The 25,780-nt window shown below is 38.0% G+C and overlaps 1 protein-coding gene across 1 annotated transcript in view; it reads left to right on the top strand.

Moving 5' to 3' along the window:
* The window catches only part of LOC139945792 (lysine-specific demethylase 4A-like), a 73,455-nt gene that overhangs the window by 31,101 nt on the left and 16,574 nt on the right, over positions 1–25,780 (top strand). The window contains exons 9-13 of the mRNA XM_071943218.1: positions 1,421–1,584; positions 14,057–15,141; positions 16,578–16,741; positions 18,097–18,316; positions 19,379–19,452. Of these exons, the coding sequence (XP_071799319.1) occupies positions 1,421–1,584; positions 14,057–15,141; positions 16,578–16,741; positions 18,097–18,316; positions 19,379–19,452 (1,707 nt within the window). The remainder of the gene's footprint in view (positions 1–1,420; positions 1,585–14,056; positions 15,142–16,577; positions 16,742–18,096; positions 18,317–19,378; positions 19,453–25,780) is intronic.

The following is a 25,780-nucleotide window of genomic DNA, read 5'->3' as shown; positions in this document are numbered from 1 at the left end:
AAAACAGGTGTTGCCATCAGCCTCGGCGTTGGTTAGACCTGGGTGTCTAGTGAATTCACCTGACTTAAAATAGGTGTTGCCATCAGCCTTGTGCGTTGGTTAGACATGGGTGTCTAGTGAATACGCCTGACTTAAAATAGGTGTTGCCATCAGCCTCGGCGTTTGTTAGACATGGGTGTCTAGTGAATACGCCCGACTTAAAACAGGTGTTGCCATCAGCCTCGGCGTTGGTTAGACCTGGGTGTCTAGTGAATTCACCTGACTTAAAATAGGTGTTGCCATCAGCCTTGTGCGTTGGTTAGACCTGGGTGTCTAGTGAATACGCCTGACTTAAAACAGGTGTTGCCATCAGCCTTGTGCGTTGATTAGACCTGGGTGTCTAGTGAATACGCCTGACTTAAAACAGGTGTTGCCATCAGCCTTGTGCGTTGGTTAGACCTGGGTGTCAGGTGAATACGCCTGACTTAAAATAGGTGTTGCCATCAGCCTTGTGCATTGGTTACACTTGGGTGTCTAGTGAAGTGACTACAACACTAGTTGCGACAAATTTTTAATTCACAAGATGCATTGTGGCAATGTGTGCCGCAAGCGCAAAATAGTAATTTCAAGCTGGAAGGATTGTGTCACTGATGTCTGATTGTGTTTTGTAAGTAGATTATTATGCCGTGAATAGTCATGAGCGACACAGTTGGTTCACCAAACAGATTTTTGAAGTAGTCGTGACTATTTTTGTAGTTGAAAAACAGTAGTTGAGACTAGACTAATGATTTAATAGTTGTGACTAAGACACTAGTAAAGAAGTAATTTCAATAAATGTGATTTCGAGACCTCAGAATTAGATTTTGAGGTCCCGAAATCAAGCATCTGAAAGCACACAACTTTGTGTGCCAAGGGTGTTTTTTTTTTTCATTCTCGCAACTTTGACGACCAATCGAGTTTTCACAGTTTTTTGTTTTTTTGCATTTGCATTTGTCGAGATACACCAAGTGAGAAAACTGGTCTTTGACAATTACCAGTGTCTGTAAAGCATAATGTCTCGAAATCAAATATGTTAACCACATTGTTTTCCAGAACACTTTTACTCTTTATCAGAGCTCCCATGATAAGTGCCAGTTTCATAAGACAATGCAAATGTAGGAAGAAACAGTAAATAAAAAGTACAAAGAGAAACTTTGAAGTTTGTCCTGAAGACGAGCAGAGTGTTTGAAACGTCGAGACCACACCAGCTCTTCTCAGAGCCAACACTCACATAAAAGATATTAACACATGATTGTTCTCCAGGTTTACTATTTATTCATAGTTTCTTCCTGTTTCTCCACACCATGCAAAGCTTCAAACAATACTTACAATGCACATGGTATAATAAGGAGACCAAGTTTTGAAGACATTCATTAACCATACCTGATGATTTGAATTGCAGTGCTCATGTCAGAAGGACTCAGTGAAGATCAACATGGATCCATTTATTAGGATATTCCAGCCCCATCGCTATGAAACATGGAAGGCAGGTGAAGATGTTGTGCATATTGAAGATTTGGACAAGCCAAGCAGTGGGGTACAGTCTCAAACCATGCTACAGCAAAGGTAAACATTCATTCCATTCCTATCTACATGTATGTAACGTTCGTAACGAATCTACAGTTGAGTGTAGGTTTGTTACAAACTAAATTGTTCGATCGGAAAATGACTGTCTTTCCAAATTGAAAGGATATATACATACATACATATAAGGCATTTGTAGAGCGCCACTACATCAAGAACACAGGTATAGATAATGTTTGATACACTTCTTGAATGTTGTAGAGAGTCAGATTCCCTGATTGGGATAACATGATGTGCACCAAACACAGCTGAAAACATGTTAGCTTTCAATTTACAATTTTCAATCCAGTTAAAAAATTAATTTTAGTAACACAATTGCAAACTGATCAACACTTTGTACTCAATAATTATACATTTTGCAAAATAAGTTATAAATGTGACAAAATGTTGTTGTACAAAGCACACAAATTGTATAACTTAAGGAATCAAATGCAGTTTTAAACATTCCTTAATATAACCTGCACTTTACTATAGAAACTGTATCACAGGCAGAGATCTAATTAATTAGATAAACAACTTATCTTTACATACATAATATTAACAAGATGATCGAAGGATCAATAATAAAAATAATGTACAGTATTTAAAAAGCGCACAGTATCAGACAAAAATGCCACTCAAGGGCGCCGGTTCACAAAGTCAAAAGACCAGGATTTAAAATGCTCATTTAAAAAGGTGAGTTTTGAACTGCCGTTTGAGGATTGAAGGATTGTTCTGTGTTCTGAGGTCAAACGGCAGTGAGTTCCAAGACGAGATGCGATGTTAGAGAAAGCTTTGTCTCCATAACTAGTGAGGCGGGATATAGGTACATGGAGTGTGAGAGCCGAGGATTGTAGACTACTAGTCTCACTAGGCCAGACATTACGAAGGTGTAGTATGTCCCAGATGGAGATTGGAGCGATTTGATGAAGTGCCTTAAAAGTTAGGAGGAGGATTTTGAACTGAACTCTGAACTGTACAGAAAGCCAGTGAAGTTGATGAGGTATTACTGTGATGTGGTCATATCAAGCATGGAGGAAAGGATCAAAGTTACTTTGGAATATTAACGTTAACAGTAATGTGAACTGCACGGCCGTCTGTCGATGAAGATGCTCCCGAGTTCATAGAGACAGTAATTGAATGTGGGGCAGAGTCATACGCAGATGTGGTCATATCAAGCATAAAAAAAGGAAAGGATCAAAGTTACTTTGGAATGTTTATTAATACTTTATTAATGTTAACAGTAAATGATTTCTTTGTCTGCTCCAACTGTAGATTTCTCAGTGTGGTCTATAGTTCTTGAGGTTATTCACTTCCAGCTCGGGCTTGTTTAAAACCAGTAATGTAAACAGCATGACTGTCTGTCGATGAGGATGCTCGCGAGTTCTTAGAGACAGTAGTTGGATGCGGGGCAGTCATATGCAGTACTCGTACTCAGAGCTTTACTGATGGCCTCTTGTTGTCCATCCGTTGTCCTTTTATAAGATCTTACGGCTGATGAACGGTGGTCCAGTGGTTTCTCGGAAGAGCTGCTCATCAAAATTTTGCTGGTACAGCCTTGAAGGAGCTGTTGCTCTCAGCAAACGGTTGGAGTAGAAAGTCGTTCAGCAGTGTTGGTTAATTGGTGAACACCCTGTGGTTGACAGCTATACCAAACTTCACCGTTTGGTTCGGCTAGGGATCGAAGATGGAATGCTGGGGAGCACTTTGGAGTGGTGGGCCTACAGTGAATGTATTCTCATACAACTAGACAATACATCTTCCAGGATCTGCAGTATTCTCATAGGCTTAATTGGTGAACACTCTGTGGTTGACAGCTATACCAACTTCACCATTTGGTTTGGCAAGGGTTGAAGATAGAATGCTGGGGAACACTTTGGGGTGATGGACCTACGATGAACGTATTCTCATTATCTTGTCAAATAACGTTACAATACATCTTCCAGGATCTGCAGTATTCTCATTGGCGTCTACTGTTTTAGGTGTCATTCTCCAGGCAGACTTTGGAAACATCTTCAGTGTATCTCAAGAACATTTACCATCTTTGCTTTTAAGAACGGCAAGTTTTGAATTTATAAAGCGGAGCTGCTTGTGCTCTTCCCCAGCACGAAAAGCAAAATTTATAAACGGATTGCATATGACATCACACTCTCAAAAAGGAGGCAGATCATTGGACAATAGCTGTTCTCTGTGCGTAAAAAATCGTGCGTGACCTCGGCGTACGTGTAGCTTTTCTCGTTATGCAAGGGGGAGCTATTGATCTCTTGCCTGGCAGAAATGTACAAACAGTTTGATATAATATACAATTAATGACAGAACATTTAGCAATACAATAAAAATGGTTTTAGGTGTTAAGGAGCTTTGTGAGTTAGGGTAAGGGGCTATTTTGGATCTGTTGGTTTTACAGCTAAACAAACCAAACTTGGCTCTCTTTACGCAGTTGTATTGGTGAGTTATTTTTCAGACGCAGGGATTCACATCGAAAATGTACAAAGTCTCATTTGGGTACTCCAGTCCATTTACTTTTCATACGGTACAGCCCTTTAGTTGCCATCGAGGCACGGAGGGACCGAGACGAGTGAGACCGGCAACTTGTGCCCCTGCTCGCTACACGAGAGGGAAGCTCGCTCGTTTGTCAATCAAACGAGGGCGCCTCTCGAGACAAGGGATCCCACATTCAGTTGGGAAGCAGCTATACGAGACAAACGAGCGAGGACCCGCGAAACTATCGAGTACCCACGAAACGAAACGAGCGCCGCACAATGCAAGGACAATTTCAGGGATCGTCTTCTTGAAAGTTGTTACAAATGCAGTAAACACAATGAGTGTCGGTATTGACCAAAAATGAGAGCAGAGCGGCGTACAAAGCAAAACATTGAAGCGTTGTTAAACTTTGTAACAAGTTACAACAAAGTGTAGCAATTTTAAAATGTAGTTACAATTGCGGCACATCTAAGGGGAAGTTGTCACTATACTGTGAGGCTAGGAGTGGCTGGCTCCAAACTCCTGTTTGTTGTTGCCGTTCGAGACTTCCAATATTGTTTGTTAAAATAGTAAGAATTTTCGACGAACTCCCATGTTTTTAATAATAATCGCCGTTAAGGGACGTTTCCATATACATATGTACAACATTTTTTTTTCTATACTCCTTGCCGTTTTGGGACTTTTGAGTATTTGGGGAAAAAAATTTAAGGAGAAGACGGCAGTTCGAACTGAATTTTTTAAATAATATTGCTGTTGTGGGACGATAAGCAGTTGGCTTTAATTTTATTTCAACAGTAAGAATGTCCGTACTCCGTCTTCAATAAGTTGCCATTTTGAGACATTGATAAAAAAAATTTGTAAAGGGGAGGTCCAAACTCCGTTTGTAATTGCCGTATGAGATGATCCAGTATTGGTGAAAAAATAATATTGTTTATTAATTAATAAGCATGTCCAACGAACTCCCATGTTTTTAATAATAATCGCCGTTGTGGGACATTTTCATGTACCAAAATTGTTTTTATTGTAAAAATGTCGGTACTCCGTCGTCGTGAATAACAAATTGCCAATTTGGGACTTTTGAGTATTTTGAACAATTTTTAAAGTGGAGAACGTCACCTTGAACTGACTTTAATTTTATTTCAACGGTAAGAATGTCCATACTCCGTCTTCAATAAATTGCCGTTTTGAGACATTGATACAATTTTTTTAAAGGGTATGGAGGTCCTAACTCTGTCTGTAATTGCCGTATGAGACGTTCAAGTATTGGAGAAAGCAATATGTTGTTTATTAATTTAGTAAGAATGTCCGACGAACTCCCATGTTTAATAACAATCGCCGTTGTGGCACATTTTCATGTACCAAAATTGTTTTTATTGTAAAAATGTCGGTACTCTGTCGTCGTGAATAACATCTTGCCGTTTTGGGACTTTTGAGTATTTGGGAACATTTTTTTTAAGGGGAAGACGTCAGTTCGAACTGAATGTTTTCAATAATATTGCGGTTGTGGACATTAATAGTTGGCTTTACTTTTATTTTAACAGTAAAAAATGTCTGTACTCCGTCTTTTAATAAGTTGCCGTTTTGAGATATTGATAAAAATTTTCTTTTGAAGGGTAAAGAGGTCCTAACTCTGTCTGTAATTGCTGTATGAGACGTTCGAGTGTTGGAGAAAAAAATAATGTAGTTTATTGATTAGTAGAATATCCGACGAGCTATGTTTTAATGATAATCGCCGTTGTGGGACATCTCCAAGTACAGTGTTTTAATTGTAAAAAGGTCAATACTCCGCCGTGAATAACAATGCTCTTTTGGGACTTGGAAAACATTTTTTTAAGGGGAAGACGTCAGTTCGAACTGAATGTTTTCAATAGTATTGCAGTTGTGGGACATTTAGGGTTGGCTTTACTTTTATTTCAACAGTAAGAATGTCCGTACTCTGTCTTTAATAAGTTGCCGTTTTGAGATATTGATAACAGTGAATATTTTGTAGGGTTAATAAGGTCCGAACTCCGTCTGTAATTGCTGTATGAGACGTTCGAGTAATGGAGAAAAAAATAATGCTGTTTATTAATTAGTAAGAATGTCAAAACGAACTCCCATGTTTTTAATAATAACCGTCGTTGTGGGACATTTCCATACACAAAAATTGTTTTAATTGTAAACTATATTGAGTATTTGAGAATTTGTTTTTGTAAGGGTAAGAAGGTCCGAACTCCTCCTTTTGATAATATTGCCGTTATGGGAAATTTGCAAATTTGAAAAAATATTGTAAAAGTGTAGAATGTCCGAAGTTGTTATTGTTACAATAATATATTATTGCCGTTGTGGGATATTTTTTTATCATGTTCACTCCGTTACAAAGTTGCAACTTGCAACAAGGGAGATTTTGCAGGGCAGTCACTATCACTCAGGGACCTACATGTATTTTAGAATTACATTCAGCATAGAAGATACGAAGTTTCCACATCATTCCAAACTTGAACCAGGGAGAGTCGTCAGCTCTGATGGTTAAACGCTAAAAGCATTTGTAATTAATATTCTGCTTCTCTCAATGATGGCTCATTGAAAACGTATCGGCATATGACAATAAACGTTGATGTTGCTGGGAATGCTGGCAACCAGTAGTGGCTAGTGTATCATTACAACACCAGATAAGACCCACAGCAAGTGAATCACAGACAACGCACACCAAGAGGTGTTTAAGTAAAGCGTGGGGGCCCCCATTGTTTAATTTGTTAGAGATCACCACTTGGCTTTGAGACCAGTCAGCTAAAACCACAAAGAGGCGTGAATGCAGCTTTATTTGTGGGAAGGAGTTGTTGTTGGTGGGGTTTACGAGAGGGTAAATTATCATACTGGTAGTCACAGCCCATAGGAGTTTTTCCAATGAGTACCATAATACAGGATGAGGGTCGTTTCAAATAGGGCATACAGGGGAAAGTATTGAGTGTCGGCTAATCTATACTATTAAAAGCGTAACCCGCGCCATCTTGGATTGAAAATTAGAAGGTCCAGTGGCATGGCATCCTTGTGGAAATCAACACGGTTAAGTGTGTGGAATTCAATACGTATGTGTGGTTTCAGACGTCGGGTTGCAAGTCTACAAAACCCTGACCCAAACTCCCACTTACAAGTCATCTGATTGGAGAAAGTTTGGGCAGCGACCGTGTGTCAACCACTGGTCGATGTTGTTATCAGACTTCCTAGAAATCTTTCTGACAGGCGACTCATTGGACAGTGTTTCGCAGATGGTTCTCCGGATTGGTTCACTCATTGCCCCTTACCCGCCATTCGATCCGCCCTTTTTGGTCGGGTTACTTTCATGTTGTACTAAGCATGGTTCTCCGGATTGGTTCATTCATTGCCGCGCAGGGTCGAAAGGGTCGAAGAGGCTGGGTGCCAGGACAAAACCGAAACAAATCTCACGAATTTGCATTGAATGAATGAAGTAACTCCATGTGTCAGCCACTGGTCAATGTTGTTAGCAGACTTCCTAGAAATTCTTCTGACAGGTGACTCATTTGTTGAAAAGATTAAATGGAGAATATTTATAAAAAAGCATTCACTTCCAAACGGCACGAGAATTATCATGATGGACAAGGATGGGATCAAACGGAAGCTTTATAATTTGGAAACATTGGGTAGGGCCGGCTATAGGTTGGAAGGTGTCTAAGGGAACTTTACAATTAATAACATTTTGGGGTTGGGGGGGGGGCCTTACACAAAGAGCCTAACCGCTCCTTACATTCTGGTCAGTGTATTGTGAGTGGTGTGTTGTCTGGTTTTGAGACATGCCACCTGTTGCTTGGTGAAGGAGGTCGCCGTGGTTGAAAGTGGGTGGCGACCTTGGACTTGCAATAAATCTCCATACAGAAATTGCACTATTGATGCAAAACGTATCTTGCTGTTTTTAAACTATGGACACTATCTTTTGCCAGTAAACTCAAATGAGTACATGAATACCGTTTTAGAATATGGTCTGTTCATGGAGGTATAGTGTTGCAGTTTCAAAGTTTACCCCATCACGGAAGTTTGTGAAACTTATACACGTACTCGTCAAAGGCTGTTTTGAAGCTGAAAAAAAGAACTTTGCATTTGGTCAAAGTTGTTAAGCAAAACGACATTAAGTTTCCTTTTGAATAAGTCCATTCACAAAATTGGTTAGAGCAGTGTGTCGGTCAGGTCTCAGAATGTACATTTTGCCAAATCCATTTTGTAGCCTAATTTAGCAATCGGCCCGTGGGGTTGGTTACTGGAGATAATATCAACAAAAGAGACCTCGTGCAGCTGAATGGGGTACATTTTTAGGAGTTTGTCTATTGACCCAAACTGGACGTAACAAACCCTAAAAATAACTTGACATGCTTTCTGAAAGTGAAATAAGTTAGAGAAAATTAAGGAGTGAGGATGAATTTATCGTTTTTATTTAGTTTGTACGATATAGGGTTCCAGAGATATGGGATGTATGGAGGTTTGTTCCTAGAGCAGCGTGAACATGAACGCGGTCAGAAATTGTGTCGATTGTCGTAAAAAATTCCGCGAGATGCAATAAGCCCAAAGTGACAATAAACAAAACACTTTTTTGACGTTCACGTTTAGTGCTTTTGTTTTGACCAACTCGTCCGATCCAAGGCAACGTGTTCCTTTAAACAAAAATTTTTCCAATACTCGAATGTAACAAAACGGCAATTTGTTATACAGACGGAGTTTGGACAACCTTATCATTTAAACAAAAATGTTTTCCAATACTCAAACGTCAATTTATTAAACAGACGGAGTTTGGACAATATTATTAGTTAAATAAAATTGTTTTCCATTACACGAACGTCTCAAACGGGGCAATTTATTCAGAAGTTTGATTTTTGTTCCCCAAACAGTCGCAACTTGTTTTCCCCAAACAACGGCAATTTTCCCAAAAATTCGAACATTACACAACGGCAATTTTTAACATAGACGGAGTGTGGACAATCTAACCATTCAAAAATGTTCCCCCAAAACTCCACACAACTTTTCCCCAAAACCCTTTTCCCCAAACAACGGAAATTTTCCCAAAAAACTCGAACGTTACACAACGGAAATTTATTAAACAGAAGGGTCAGACATTCTTATATTTAGACTTTTTTTTCCCATTACTCGAATGTTACAAAACGGCAATTTATTATACAGACGGAGTTTGGACAATCTTAACATTTACACACAAATGTTTTCCAATACTCGAACGTCAGTTTATTAAACAGACAGAGTTTGGACAATCTTATCATTTAAATAAAAATGTATTCCATTACTCGAACGTCTCAAACGGGGCAATTTATTCAGAGTTTTGATTTTTGTTCCCCAAACAGTCGCAACTTTTCCCCAAAACTTGTTTTCCCCGAACAACGGCAATTTTCCCCAAAAACTCGAACGTTACACAACGGCAATTTATAAAAACAGACGGAGTTTGGACAATCTTAACATTTAAACATTTTTGCCCAAAACTCGGCAACTTTTCCCCGAAACTTTTTTCCCCAAACAACGGAATTCGTTCTAATGATTCTGATTTTATCCACCACTCACAGGAACTTAAAGTCACCTGCTGGAAATAGATTTGTTTTTCTTTCAAACATAAGAGTATATGCTTACGAACAATAAAACAATTTTTTTAGTAATTGTTTGTCACGATTTATATGTTTAAAAAATATATAAAGTTGTTTGGGGGGCTGACTCCGCCTACCCCTTTTGTGACGTCAATCGAGGCAGACTTTGCCTGCAATGCGTATAGTAAACACACGTGCAAAGTACATGTACGTCCAAGTCGTGAGTTGGTACATTTCAAAAAGTGTTTTTCTGCATTAAGCAGCAATACACCTGGTCAGCATTGCCGGAAAAAAAAAACATTTTTTTTTTTTTTTTTTGAAACGTACAAACTCACGACTTGATCCGTACATGTACTTTGCAATTGTGTTTACTCTACGCATTACAGGCAAAGTCTGCCTCGGTTGACGTCACGAACAGCGCCCTCTCGGGTCAGGGTCTACTCTTAAAATTTGTAAATAACATAAGAACTGATTTTTAAAAACCTTAGTTAACTGTTTATTCACATTCCACTCATCAAAACACATATATTAGTGACAAAAGCTTTATTTTGAAAAAATACCACTTCCAGGTGACTTTAAGAAACACCTTGTTTCCAGGGGTCATAGCTCTCTAGCAGTCCATCGAGCTATCCAGAGGCTCGTTCTAGGGAGTCAGTACTTTCCAAAGGACCCAAGAAACAACAGAGTCCTACGGGGAAAGTTCCTTTTGTTGTCACTTTCCACCCCTCACTTCCTCCCATTCGTAAAATAACCAATTCTAACCATCATATTCTTCACACATCAGATCGACTTCAACGTGCTGTACAGGAAGAACCCATAGTTGCCTACAGACGCCCACAAAGTCTCAGGGATCTCATTGTCCGAGCAGAAGTCCCTCCCATTAATGATGATGTTAATCCCCCTCTACCACAGGGAACTTTTAGGTGTTCCAACATCTCCAAATGCATCGTCTGTAGACAACACATCAGGGAATCGGACTCCTTCACCAGTAACACCGGCGGTACCACCCATAAGACAAGGGGTCATGTCACCTGCACCACCACTAATCTCATTTATCTCATATCTTGCAGAGTCTGTGGTGTTCAATATATAGGTGAAACAAGAACTACACTCAAGAGGCGTTTTTACGGCCACAGATCCACAGTCAAGACCCAAAAGCTAGATACATGTACACCTGTAGGTCATCACTTCAATCTTCCTAATCACTCAATTTCTGACATGATCTTACAGGGCATAGAGGCACTAGGCAACCACAGAGAGACTGTGCGTTTGAGTAGGGAGAAACTCTGGATTAGACGCCTCCAGACCATTCAACCCCATGGTCTGAACATCCAACCCCATGGTCTGAACATCCTAGAAGGAAACGACTAATAAACCTTTTGTTTTGCCATCTCCTTTTTTCCCCATAGCCTTTTAGCTTGAGCCTCATTCACTAATAAATTACTTTTTACCCAACCTCACCACCCTTGATGTTGTCCTTTGTGTTTCCATCTTCTTGCTTGTGGTCAAGCCAGTCCCTTCCCTTCACCACCCCCCTTTTTGTTCCCCTATTAATTGTTTACCCCCTGCTTTTTTATGTGTGCTTTCTAACCCATTCATGTATTTCCACTTCACTGCTTATGTTTCACTTAGTTACCTGTTCATGTTTGTTGTGTTGTCATTTAGCCTTCGAGAAAGACTCTGCTAGGGTCGAAACGTCAGGCCATTAACTATTTATTGCATTTATAATCTCGGTCCATTTGGTTGGTAAGTTGTTTGCAACAGCTAATTCTATTTTCTCAATTTATTAAACAGACGGAGTTTGGACAATATTATCAGTTAAATAAAATTGTTTTCCATTACTCGAACGTCTCAAACGGGGCAATTTGTTCAGAGTTTTGATTTTTGTTCCCCAAACAGTCGCAACTTTTCCCCAAAACTTGTTTTCCCCAAACAACGGCAATTTTCCCCAAAACTCAAACGTTACACAGCGGAAATTTATAACACAGACAGAGTGTGGACAATCTTACCATTTAAGAATTTTCCCCCAAAACTCAGCAACTTTTCCCCATTACCCTTTTCCCCAAACAACGGAAATTTTCCCCAAAAACTCGAACGTTACACAATGGAAATTTATTAAACAGACGGGTCATACATTCTTATATTTAGACTCTTTTTTGTTCTTCTTCAATACTCGAATGTTACAAAACGGCAATTTATTATACAGACGGAGTTTGGACAATCTTAACATTTACACAGAAATGTTTTCCAATACTCGAACGTCAGTTTATTAAACAGACGGAGTTTGGACAATCTTAATATTTAAATAAAAACGTATTCCATTACTCAAACGTTTTACGGCAATTTATTAAACACTAAAAAATTCTTAAAATTTAAACAAAAATGTTTTCCAGTATTCGAACGTCTCGAACGGCAATTTATTAAACAGACGGTTGGCTAATCTTACCATTTAAACATTTTCCCCAAAAACTCAACGTTACACCAACGGCAATTTATTAAACAGACGGGTCCGGACATACAATTTTCAACTAAAATGTTTCCCAATACTCGAAGTTACAAAATGGCAATTTATTCAACAGACGGAGTTTGGACAATCTTACCAATTAAACGTTTTCCCCCAATACTCCAACTGATACACAATGGCAATTTATTAAACAGACGGGTCTGACATTCTTAACATTTTAAAAACGATTTTTTTTTTCTTCTAACACTCGAACGTCTCACTACGGCAATTTATTTAACAGACGGGTCGGACATTCTTAATATTTAAACAATAATGTTTTACAATACTGGAAGTTCTGGAACGTTACAAACCGGCAATCTTGCCGTTTAAAACATTTTTTTTTCCCAGAAATAAAACGTCTCAAAATGGCAATTTATTAAACAGACCGATCGGACATTCTTACATTTAAACAATTTGTTTTCCAATACTCGAATGTTACAAAACGGCAATTTATTACAGAGAGAGAGTTTGGACAATCTTACCATTTAAAAAAAAAACTTGTTCAACACTCCAACGTCCGGGCATTCTTTTCCTATACTCGAAGTTACAAAACGGCAAATTATCAAACAGACGGAGTTTGGACAATCTTACCATTTTAACATTTTTCCCCCCAATAGGCCTACTCGAACGTTACACAACAGCAATTTGATACAGACGGGTTGAACATTTTTTACATTTCAGAAACGTTTTTTTTTCTCCAATACTCCCAACATCTCAAAACGGCAATTTATTCAACAGACGGGGCGGACACTCTTGATTATTTTCCAATACTCCAATGTCAAAATGGGAATTTAAGTTGAACAGGTGGGTCGGACATTCTTATCATTAATTGAACACACAAATGTTGAACGGCAATTTATTAAACAGACAAAGTTTGGACAATCTTCGGCTACCATGAAAAAAAAAATGTTTTCCACTACTACAACGTCTCAAACAGCAATTTTAAAAGAAGATGGAGTTTCATTGGACGACAAAATCTGTCAGCCAGACTGCAGGGATAAACTCTAGAAATCTGTGGGTATTTTTTGACAACAGAACAACTTCAACACCACACGAAACCACATCCATGGGTTTATTTAATTTTGAACGAGAATCAGGCGTGGAATTTTTTTGATACACACCAGAAAAAAAAGGAAAAACAAAAACAAATAAATATTGTCAGACTCTGACTCTGACAAGTTTCCAGTCGAAGAGTTTTAGTCTTCTATTTCTTATCCCTTCCCATGGTTTTACAACTTTGCAACGTCATTCCCCCAAGAGTTTAACTCCTCCATTATGAATGAAATTCATGACGACACCGACACCAATGGAAGCGGGCGGCTTGAATTTCTGGTTGCATTCTTTATTATCATGTCCGTCTGTCCAAGTGGTTTTTTGTTATATCCCTATCTGAGATCATCCCTTACAGAAGCAGCCTGTGTGCCTCACGTGGCTTAATCTTTGCTCTGTGTGTAACGAGGGCTATTGATCTGCTTCAGCGGACACGAAGACCTCATCTCGAAAAGATGGTCCTAACAGGCCCCTTTTCACTCGCTCGCTACGAGGCGTGTGCACTCGATAGGGGTAATAACACGCTCGTTACAGCCCTCGTTTCCCTTGCGTGCCTCGATGGCAATTATGGGGCTGTACTGTACCTCTAGAGCAAAACGGATGAGTGTGTAGAAAGCTCATCTGTTGTCATTTCAAGTAGCTCTCGCCTGATGGCACTCCGGTTGGATGAAAAATCCTGAATAGCACATTCGTTCCGATAGGTTTTCCATTGGTTGAAAGTATGTACTGCCCATGCACACTTTTTTTCAGTCGCTTTTGATTATCTGGTAAAGAAAAGAAAACAAAGCATCTCAACATTTGCATTTTGAGTTACAAAACATTTAATATTATTTTAATTGTTTACATATTTTTATCTTTGAAGCCTCAAGTCCATAGCCAATGAAGTGGCACTCAAGACTAGACGTCAACCACTTCACAAGAGGGATGGTCGAAGAACTAAGGCAGGAACTAAGGCAGGAACAACAAGCCATGGCAAACGTAGTCTTCAAGATGATACAGACGACACAAAAAAGACGCAAATTTTGCAAGAAATGTCCCCCACTGTCTCGATACCTGTATTTAAAATGAAAATAGAATCTGTTGAAACTACCTCACAACATTTGGAAGTAAATGACAGTCAGAACAGCTTATCCAAGACCCTCCAGGGTATTGATGTCAGTGTCAAAGTGGAACCAGGAATCCAAGTAACACGTCTCACTGACTCATCACATGAACAAACTGAAGTCAGTACTCCGAAAAGTAAAAAGAAGAAATCAAAGTCTACAAAGAGAGATTCAAAATCTAAGAAGAAACCCTCGCATTCCAATGGGGATGCTTCCAGTACGTTTAGAAATGACACCGAGACGAAAAAAAGGCATGCCAAGTCCAATAAGAAACACGCCAAGGCGAAAAAGGACGGCACAAAACCAAATCAGAATGCAGGGACTTTGAAGGATAGTAAAAAAAGACCATCACAATGTCAAGAAGAGAATGAAAGACGAGACCATCTAGAAATGCATAAATGCAGCAGTGGTCTTTTAAGTGAAACAAAACTGGACGTTGGTGGACCAAAGGAAATCCCTACGAAAAGTGGTCTACTGCTAGAAAAAGAAATAGCAGACAAGAAGAAAAAAACTGTCAAAGAAAATAAAAGGTTGTTGAAGGTGAAAGAAGTTAAACGTCAGGCTGCACAAAGCAAAAGTAGTCGTACTAAGGACAAGAATAAAGGGAAACGGAAGACACTCAAATTGGATACTCTTTTTGGGAAATCAAAACGGGCAAAGTTGACTGATATTCCAAGAGAGATGCATGTTAACCAGCTTGATGGCATCAGTCAAACAGAAAATGGTGTAAAAACGGAAACTGTTGCAGTAACAGATGGCAATGTGGCTGCTGGAAACCTTGCAAGACCCACTTTAGGAAAAGCAGGTATTGAGAACACGGCCAAAACAAGAAAGACAAAACATGGTAAGAAGAATCATATTTCTTAAGCGATTTGAAGGGTCTGGTACTTTTTGTAACACAAAACACAATGTCCACAGAGTATTATAAACTTACACAGTTTGGAGATAATGAAAGTAAAAAGCTTCCTTTAAAATATAGGTTTTCTCAGCCAATTTAACCACCAAGCTATTCTATTTCGCACGAAATAGAATGCTACTGAAAGGGGTCACTCTATTTTATTTTATGATTAGTCTAATGTAATGTTGCAACATTCAATTTAACAAAACAATCATTCAATTTAAAAACTATTTAAAGCAGCATTCAAATTCGCAGATGTTTCTTGAGGCGTGTTTGCCACAAAAAAGAATGACGATACGCTAAATTGAACAGAGTGCTGAAGGATTTTGAATCTACTCAAAATGAAATTGAATGGCCGAATTCTGACTTTGAAACACAGTAACAACTGGAGAGGCAAAACAGCTTTAACTCGAACGCATGAAAATGAAATTGGCTGCTCATTTCCTGAATTTGACCGAGAAAACCTATATTGATTGATGAAGTGCTGTAGTTTTTTGAGAAATGAGTAAAGCAATGTCTCAACTATAACAAAATTCTCGGTTTTAGCATGTAAAAAGTATTCACTAGTTATGGTATTTTACCTGTTTAATGCGTTGTTACATGCTAAAATAATTTGTTTCGTCATGACGAAAGTTATTTTTGTGGCTTGTATTTTTATTTTAATCTACAGCACCTCATGGCTAGCAATATTTTAAGGGAAGCTTTCTACCATCATTATCTCAAAATCGCGCAAGTTTAATGTAAATAGGCATTCGAGACCTATTCAACCAAAATATTTGAGTGAGAAATTACTTCTTTCTCAATACAAAGACTACAGTACTTTAGAGGGAACCATTTCTCACAATGTTTTATACTATCAACAGCATCCAGTGCCTTTAAATGTGGTAAAAAAAATTGTTGTTGATGTTTTTGTTTTGTTGTTAAAAAGTTTGGCCACAAATACTGAGCTGAGTAGAGTATGAGTTGGGTGTGTCCTGAAGGAGGTCCGTAGGGACTAGGGACTTCACGCTGTAATACATTTTTGGCCCTTGAATTTGCTATAATTTGTATTCCCAGATGAATGTTTTGTTGAGCATGTAGTTTTCATGGCAGCATTTACATACCTCACGAGGATTGATGGCAAAGTCCAAGCAGAGTGTTCCAGCTGTTCAGATTATTTAGATGCTTCCTAAAATAGAAACCTCACGATCTTGACGTTTGTTTCATCTTAAAGTTCAATGAAATACAATTAAATCCAATTGTTAAAGGCAGTGTACACCTTTGGTAATTGTCAAAGACCAGTCTTCTCACTGAAAGTTTAATGTGAATCTGTGGACATTTGTGTTTTTTATCCTACAAAAGTAAATAGACCCTTTAAACCATGTTTTTTAATTTCTACTTAGACTTCACATCACACGAGTTCTCCGTTATGAAAGCTTGGGCTCGCTCTATGAATGGGCTGTGGGTTACACAACCCCATAGCTATGACATGGAACTTGCCTATAACCTCTCCATTGCTGATCAAAGACCAGGCTGTTGTGTCTGTATGCTGTTCTATAATGAAAAGGTGAGCTATTGTAACTTTATCAATAAAAGCTACAATTGAAACTGACCGAGTAAATTTTGTAATTAATTTTGGGGTTCAACAAATAGTTGACTTGATTAACGTGCCAGTGCTCTACCAACTGAGCTATCTAGCCCTATGTTGGCGGCGTCCCTATTTTGTCAATGTCTTTGTTGGGTGGGAGGGGTGGGGGGCAGTCAGAAGCCATACAACCATTAACTTTACATCCTACTAGTAAAAATGCAGTGTGAAATTTTAATTTGAATATCATTAAAGGAACACGTTGCCTTGGATCGATCGATTTGGTCTTTAAAAAGCGTTTGTAACCGATTGTTATAAAATGCATAAGATTACATAGATACTTTAAAAGTAGAAATAATGATCCATGCAAGTATCACGCAAAATTGCGGGGTTTTCCTTTAACCTCGTCGACTAACACGCTCAGCCATTAGTGGGAGTCAATCCATATATAGCTGACTGTGTTAGTTCGCAAAGTAAAAGGAAAACCATGGAATTTCGAGGCAAATTTGTGTGGATCATTGTATTCTACTGTTAAATCATCTTTCTAACCATGCATTTTATAACAAACGGTTACAAACGCTTTTTAAAGACCAACTCGACCGTTCCAAGGCAACGTGTTCCTTTAAAGCCAATGGACACTTTCGGTACAGAAAAAAAAAATGTTCACAGATTTATAAATAACTTACAGGGTTTACAGAAGGTAATGGTGAAACACTTCTCTTGAAATATTATTCCATGAAATGCTTTACTTTTTGAGAACACATTAAAACAATATCAATTTGCGATATCGAAAATTACGGATTTGTTTTTTACACATGTTATGACACGGCGAAACGTGCAGAAACAAGGGTGGGTTTTCCCATTATTTTATCCAGACTCCTACGACCGATGGAGCCTAAATTTTTACAGGTTTGTTATTTTAAATTTTCAGAGGTTTGTGATACACGAAGTGTGGGCCTTGGACATTACTGTTTACCGAAAGTGTAACAACTACACAAACTTCTACAAATGTCTCTTGATGATGACCATAGCAAGCTAGTCAAAACATTGAGACCAATTCAAGAACTGACTCTGCGGTAGTGCAGTTAATTATGATCCTATAAGCTAAGTCGTAGTCCCAGCCAATTTGATATACCTTCAGCCCGGGTACTAGTTAAAAGCAGGACAGTTCTTTTCAGAACTGAGAAGTCTCCCAAACATCCGATAAATCTACTCCGCAGTAGTAGAATAAAGAAAGACAGCTCTCTAAAAACAGACTCTACCTGGTAAGTAGATACACACATGTTGTTACTGCAAACATATATAAAGTTATTATCATGACCATTGACTTCTGACAGATCGATGGAAAAGATTGGGATAAGAAGAATTTGACTTGTACCTCAGGCAGCAGTGAAGCAGCCTTGTCCGATCCTAGGAAAACATTTGTGCTGACTCCAGAGATGTGTTTTGCTGCAACCAGTGAGAATCGGTTTCCTGATTGCTGGAACGACTCATTAACTGATGAAGGCCATAGCTTATTATTGAACTGTAGCCAGTGCAAGATTACAGTTCATGCAAGTAAGTACATATCAATTTTTCTTACTATGTTTACACAATTTAACATAGACCTTTTTGCAGTTACTCTTAGCGTAAGCGCAAACTTTTGAATGAGGTGCATGCTGATCTAGCTAGGGATCAAACCGGAGCACTATCTAGACCAGCATGCTCTTTCACTGATCACTAAGAGACCAATTGCGCTACCAATGTTAACATGTGATCACGTGACCTATAGTGGGTATAGAAAAACACCGCTACTTAGTTAAGACATGTGAAGACTCGTACCGATGGACCATAATCAGATTTTCGATAAATAACACTTTTAGTTAAAAAAAGGACCCTTTTTATAAAGTTGAATGTTGTGACATTGATTTAAATCACATTTGCTGTTTGATATTTCCAGTATTCTTCTACAAAAGAGGTTTCTTTTGAGAGTATGGTTAGACTACGTAAATTACTGAGGTTTGAGCGAGCTCACGTGCCGTGGATTTTGCGTTGTGCACGGCGTGAAGTCGGGCTGTGATAAGGGAGATTGCGAAGTTGTCCGACTCAAAGCTGACAGCTACCCCTTCTAATCAAAAAATTTGAGGGTGATAATAAAGGGATTTGCAGCTTCTTAATGAGATTTTATCAAAACTATTGGCAGCAAAATCATTACAACGAGGGCAATGTAAAACCACACTTTCTGTGTACAAACACATTACATCGTGTGAACATTCTCGTGGAATTTCCTATTATTTAAGTGGAACTGTTTTTACCCATTACTGGCATTGTTCAGCCACAGGTAAGGTCTCATGTTACAAACTCCAGAATATTCAATCAGTGGTTTCAAGTATTGAGTCTTTATTGGGCCAAAACTTGCAACAGTAATCATGTCTTTTTAACGCACGTTTATGTGCAGTACGCCGTGTTTGTTTACATCTTATACCCACTATACATGTAGGTCATGTGACGCATGGAGCACAATCGGTCTATTGTTATGTTTTTATTGTTTGATCTGATGAAATTCAATTGAGAATCAATCCAACATTTCTATTACAAAAAATTAATTGATTGACATTGCTGTTATTGACCTATTGACAGGCTGTTATGGGGCGACTGTAACTTCATCTGACAAGTGGAAATGTAAACGCTGTGAGGAACAGGATTATCTGGCTGTAAGTTCATTGTGCTTTTAAAAACACTTTGTTTTATTTTACTTAACGTCCAAACAGTGCAAGAGCCAATAACAGGAAAAACTAGAGCTAAACTGCATTTGTGCACAAATGCAGAGCTGTTTCGTCAATAAAAATTTCTAATTTCTCAACTGAGTTTTAAATTTGTTGGGTATTCAAAGCAATTTGCCCAATGTGGCATAAATAAAAACATAAGTTTTGATTATACCATGTTCAGATAGCAATTTATGTGTTAAAGGTGCAAAAATGGAAAAAAATCATAAAAAATCGTGTGATGACGTCATCATGACGTCATTTAACAATTTACGAGAACTTGCCAATATCTAATAATCTACAAAGTTTCAACACAATCGTGTCGTTACTTCGAGAGTTATACGACTTCAAAAAGTGCACCTTCAATGCTACATCACGTGACCCCCGATGACGTCATTGATCTGAAACTTCACACATATGATGCCTAGCTGACAGTAACCATGTGTGTAAAATTTGAAGTGATTACAAAAAACTTCACCACAGACATCTTCAAAAAGTCCATTTTGAAGAGTTTTCAACCTGCCGCTAGAGGGCGCTGTTGCAATTTGTGACGTCATTTATATTTTTTTGAACTGCCCACCTTTGCTAGACACTTACGTCCTTGGAAAGCAACCTCATAACTTTTGCCACTTTTGGAAGTAGAGGTCATGTGAGGTCACGCACACGAAACAAAATGAAGACCTAATTAATCCCTATCCAATCCCGCAAACAGAAACCTACGGTCTCTTTTGGCTGATTTGATATAGATTTTCAAACATTTAACATAAAACACCTTTAAGATGACGTCACGTGACCAGTGATGACGTCATCATGACATTTTTGCTTTAGGATCATTATTGCACCATAACCTTCAATCCCTGAAAGTTTCATTGCAATTGCTCTTCGGGAACTATGCAAAAAATTGCGAGTACTAAATCAGACAAATAAAAAAAAAAATAATAATAATAATAATGTAACTGTGGGTTCGCCAATCAAAAATAGCGGGAACCGAAATAAATTTACAACTCCCTTTTTGAAATAAAACCAAGTTTAGAGAATTCGAAATATGATGCACAATAACAGAAACTCTGATTTATTTGAACGATAAATCACCAATAAAAGAAATGCAGATTTAAACAATACAATTAAAGGATCCTGTAATATTTAAATAATACAAAAATGAGCTCAGATGGGCGCCAAATCTAAAATAGACCCTAAACCGCGTTTCGCGTCCTACAGGCGAGGTCCAAACATCAGTTGGGAGACGACCCAGTTCCTCTTGTTGCGGAAGGACACTTCACGTGTCAGTATACATGTACGGAATCTTCTTCCAATAATGCTTGCAAGAGGGTTAAAAAACATTTATACTTGCAATAGGTTACAGATGAAGTGGATGGGAATCTGCCTTTGTATTAGTATGTACAGGGCCAGTCAATCTTCTTCACCACATCACGTTCGGTCTTCTGTACCTATTATAGAGAGCGATAATGGTCCATGCCATATTACAATACAATCCTCTCTAGGAATATAAAATATCAGTCAGCTAACTGATGGAACGCTCAGGAAATACAGTATATATCAAATACTTGTTAAAACTCCACAAGCCAGTAAGTTAAATAAAGACAAGCCAATACTTTTGGCTATCTGGCTACAAGGAGAAAATTACTCCCTCATGTAGCATGTCAAAATAATCATCTGCCTCATTAAGACAGCTTAGCAAACTTAAAATCGTCCAAGCTTAAATGAGCTAAGAGTTTTACATCAAACAGCACGTTGTCTAAAATCTTAGCAAGTGCACAATACATAAAATAAGGTATGAAGTACCCTCGGGTACAAAAGCAAAATCTGGCTTTCTGCAAAAAACTCTATCACTAGACAACACTTTGTGTCTTTAAGTCTTATGCGGGATTGCCATTAAAATATAAAGTATATACATGTACATTGTAAAACTTGAAACACAGCAGACCTAAAATATATCTTGATAGTATTTAGAACCAGTCCAAATAATGAGGACTGCACAAATAGCATGACTTACCACAATACATCAACTGAATCAGCTGGTGGTAAATATCATGACTATTCTGTTAGTTCTTATCAAGAATACAAAATAATAAATCGGCAGAAAGCAAATAGGTCTCTCCTCAATAAACCAAAAGTTGTAACAAATTTCAAAGAACTTAAAACCTACAATGCCTAAAAGCATAAAGATCTATTTCTCAAATTCAGAAAATAGCATACGATAGATCTTTCATCATGGAAACAAATATAAAACAAAAGTGCTTCAGAGAATTTAAGGAAATACATTTAATAAAAATGAAAGTTTAAAGGTTGTCTGTGAAGTTCAAAAATCATAAATCAAATTCTAACTTCAACAGAGACCTTACTGGAAACTTCCAAATAACAAGTTACAAATATTACTTAAGAGTCCCTGCCTGTAAGAATGTACCAAATTAGGGGGGGTGTGATTTATGGGTTCGCAGATCTTCTTCCAAAAAATTAGAGTGATACACCATCATACCAAACGAATAAATCCAAAATTTTAGTTTGCTGACGCTGTCGGTTTTGGAGTTACCAGTTATCAAAGTTTGGGCCAAAAAGCCCTCGAGAAACGAATAGTACATTCCCTGTAAACACAAAAACCAGCGCCAAGGTCATCCCAAAAAAAGTAAAACATTTTTTGAAACCTCCAGTTGGGCTTATATCAAAAGTAAAAAAAAAAAGTTGGGATCTCGTTGGCGCGTCATGTTACGCGCACCTGAACCTTTGACGAACAGTGCCCTCGTGCCATTTTCAACGCCTCATAACTCAGCGCGCCTATAGGATCCCATGAATTAAACAAGTTCAAATGAAAGAGCTTGCATCCCTAAAACAAATTTAAGTGCAAAGTGCGTGGGATCTCGTTGGCGCAGAGAGATAATAGAGGTCAAATTTCAAATTTTACCAATATATTGCGTTTTCGCACCTCCGTAACTTCGCGCGCCAACAACAAAAAATTGTTTTTATGGCAACTGGGTATTGGAACAGTTTTCATCTAATGACAAATGAAAAAAGAATCTTGGGATCTCTGCAACTTGCATGTCAAAAGATTTTTTGAAAATTTTCTAAAGTATTGTCATTCCACACATTTTGGCCTAAATTGGGACAACATTCACTTTTTTCATCACTGTAAGTATCTGTGCCGACAAGATCCCATCAATGTTTTCTTGTTTTTGGTTAAGTTGAGTGTTCCTAAACAGATTTCAATTGAAAAATATTTGGGATCATGTTGGTCCACCAATGTAACAAAGGTCAAAGGTCATATGAAACTACACTACTGCCTATTTTGGGCGATTTTGCGTCGTCTAGAAATCCACGCGCCAATATGATCCCATTAAGTTGTCCGCATTTTATGATTATATAGATTCTCAGCAACACATAAAAAGCAAAAATCAAATGGGATTTGAGTGGCGCTAACAAATATTACAGATCAAAAGTTCGCAATACATGCCTATACTTATGCATTGCTGTGGCAACCGAAAGTGAGAAATATCCCCCAATTTGAAAATGTTGGCAAACCATGAAGGGGATAGGTCTCCAAAGTGAATTTTGGTCAAGAGATAGACTGGACTTGTTTTTACACAGAAAATATTGGTGTTTTGTAATTCATTTTCTGTGGAGAGCCAACTTCGAAGCCCTGTCAACATTTTATCAAATAAGGAAGGGCTCTATAATTAATTTTGGACAACCATATGTGCCTAGATATTATAAGTGGCTGTCCCAAACTGAAAGGATAGAGCCCTTGTTCTTTAAATAAAATCTTGAAAAGGCTCTGAAGTTGGCTCTTGACAGAAATATAAAAAACACCCATATTCTGTGTAACCTTTGACCTTGGCAACAGTTACCCACCAACATTAAACTAACACCATTTGTAAAAACAAGTCCAGTCTATCTCTTGACCAAAATTCGTTTTGGAAACCTATCCCCTTCATGGTTTGCCAACATTTTCAAATTGGGGGATATTTCTCACTTTCTGTTGCCACAGCAATGCATAAGTACAATGTGTAGAGGCATGTATTGCAAACTTTTGATCTGTAATATTTGTTAGCGCCACTCAAATCCCATTAGCTTTTTGCTTTTTATGTGTTGCTGAGAATCTATATAATCATAAAATGCAGACAATTTAATGGGATCATATTGGCGTGTGGATTTCTAGACGACGTAAAATTGCCTGAAATAGGCAGTAGTGTAGTTTCATATGACCTTTGACCTTTGTTATATTGGTGGACCAACATGATCCCAATTATTTTTCAATTGAAATCTGTTTAGGAACACTCAACTTAACCAAAAACAAGAAAACATTGATGGGATCTTGTCGGCACAGATACTTACAGTGATGAAAAAAGTGAATGTTGTCCCAATTTAGGCCAAAATGTGTGGAATGACAATACTTTAGAAAATTTTCAAAAAATCTTTTGACATGCAAGATGCAGAGATCTCAAGATTCTTTTTTCATTTGTCATTAGATGAAAACTGTTCCAATACCCAGTTGCCATAAAAACAATTTTTTGTTGTTGGCGCGCGAAGTTACGGAGGTGCAAAAACGCAATATATTGGTAAAATTTGAACTTTGACCTCTATTATCTCTCTGCGCCAACGAGATCCCACGCACTTTGCACTTAAATTTGTTTTAGGGATGCAAGCTCTTTCATTTGAACTTGTTTAATTCATGGGAACTTATAGGCGCGCTGAGTTATGAGGCGTTGAAAATGGCACGAGGGCACTGTTCGTCAAAGGTTCAGGTGTGCGTAACATGATGCGCCAACGAGATCCCAATTTTTTTTTTTTACTTTTGTTATAAGCCCAACTGGAGGTTTCAAAAAATGTTTTACTTTTGTTGGGATGACCTTGGCGCACATTTTTGTGTTTACAGGGAATGTACTATTCGTTTCTCGAGGGCTTTTAGGTCGAAACTTTGATAACTGGTAACTCCAAAACCGAAAGCGTCAGCAAACTCAAATTTTGGATTTATTCGTTTGGTATGATGATGTATCACTCTAATTTTTTAGAAGAAGATCTGAGAACCCATGAATCACCACTTGGTACACTCTTACAGGCAGGTACTCTTAAATACTTAAATACTAAAACTCACCTATTATAGAGAGCCAACATTCATTTAAAAGTAGAAGTTGTCTTCGCTCCAGAATAAGAAAGTTGCTTGGAGAAATGATTTAACAAGCACTTGAAGAAAAGGTAGTCGTAGAGGCATGTGCGGACACACATCCAGCTGGAGCGATGGCAAATGGTGGAGTGCTTGGTCTGACCAGAATTTTGGGCCAAGCCAGCCCTCCGACCATGCCTCAGCTTAGGTCAGCTGTTCACTCTCATTGGATGGTTTGAAAAATATCACTTAATGCTCTAAAGTTGATTGGTCCATTTGAACTAGAGGGAGTGAAGGAAAGATAAATCTTTACGACTTCACAGCTTGGGTTCGTGGTCGTGGATTAAAGAAAAAGGCACTGGCCATTCCCAGAAATAAACAAAAGGTGAATCTCCACTTCCTCCAAGATGGTAGAGATTTCAAGCAGGCTTGAATAGATAGGTGAAGATCAAAGAGCATGAATAAAACACAAGTTGAATAGCATGGCACCAGCTGAATAGCCTGGCTGGTAAGCACAAGTAAACAAAAGGGACACCATCGCTAGATAAAATGCACACCATGGCAAATTGAAAATACACATGTGGAATAAACACATGAGCAATGAAAAAGGGAAATCAAAGTTACACAATGAAATATAAATCATATTTTGTAAAACACAAAATATACTGTAACCTGAGACCTCATTTGGGTCAGGGTTACAATAATAATAATAATAATAATAATAATAATAATAATAATAATAATAATAATAATAATAATAATAATAATAATAATAATAATAATAATAATAATAATAATAATAATAATAATAATAATAATAATAATAATAATAATAATAATAATAATAATAACAATAATAAATTAAAGGTGCAAAAATGAAAAAAATCATAAAAAAATCATGTGATGACGTCATCATGACGTCATTTCACATTTTACAAGAACTTGTCAATATCCAACAACCTACCAAGTTTCAACATGGTCGCATAATTACTTAGGGAGTTATATTAGTTCAAAAAGTGCACCTTTAAGGCCGCATCACGTGACCCCCGATGACGTCATTGGCTGCCTGACAGTTAACGTGTGTTATAAACTTCACCACACACATCTTCAAAAAGTCCATTTTGACGAGGTTTCAACCTGCCGCTAGAGGGCGCTGTTGCA

The sequence above is a fragment of the Asterias amurensis genome, chromosome 13 (genome assembly GCF_032118995.1).
Source record: "Asterias amurensis chromosome 13, ASM3211899v1".
NCBI classification, from domain to species: Eukaryota; Metazoa; Echinodermata; class Asteroidea; order Forcipulatida; family Asteriidae; genus Asterias; species Asterias amurensis.
This window is presented reverse-complemented; position numbering and strand designations above follow the sequence as displayed.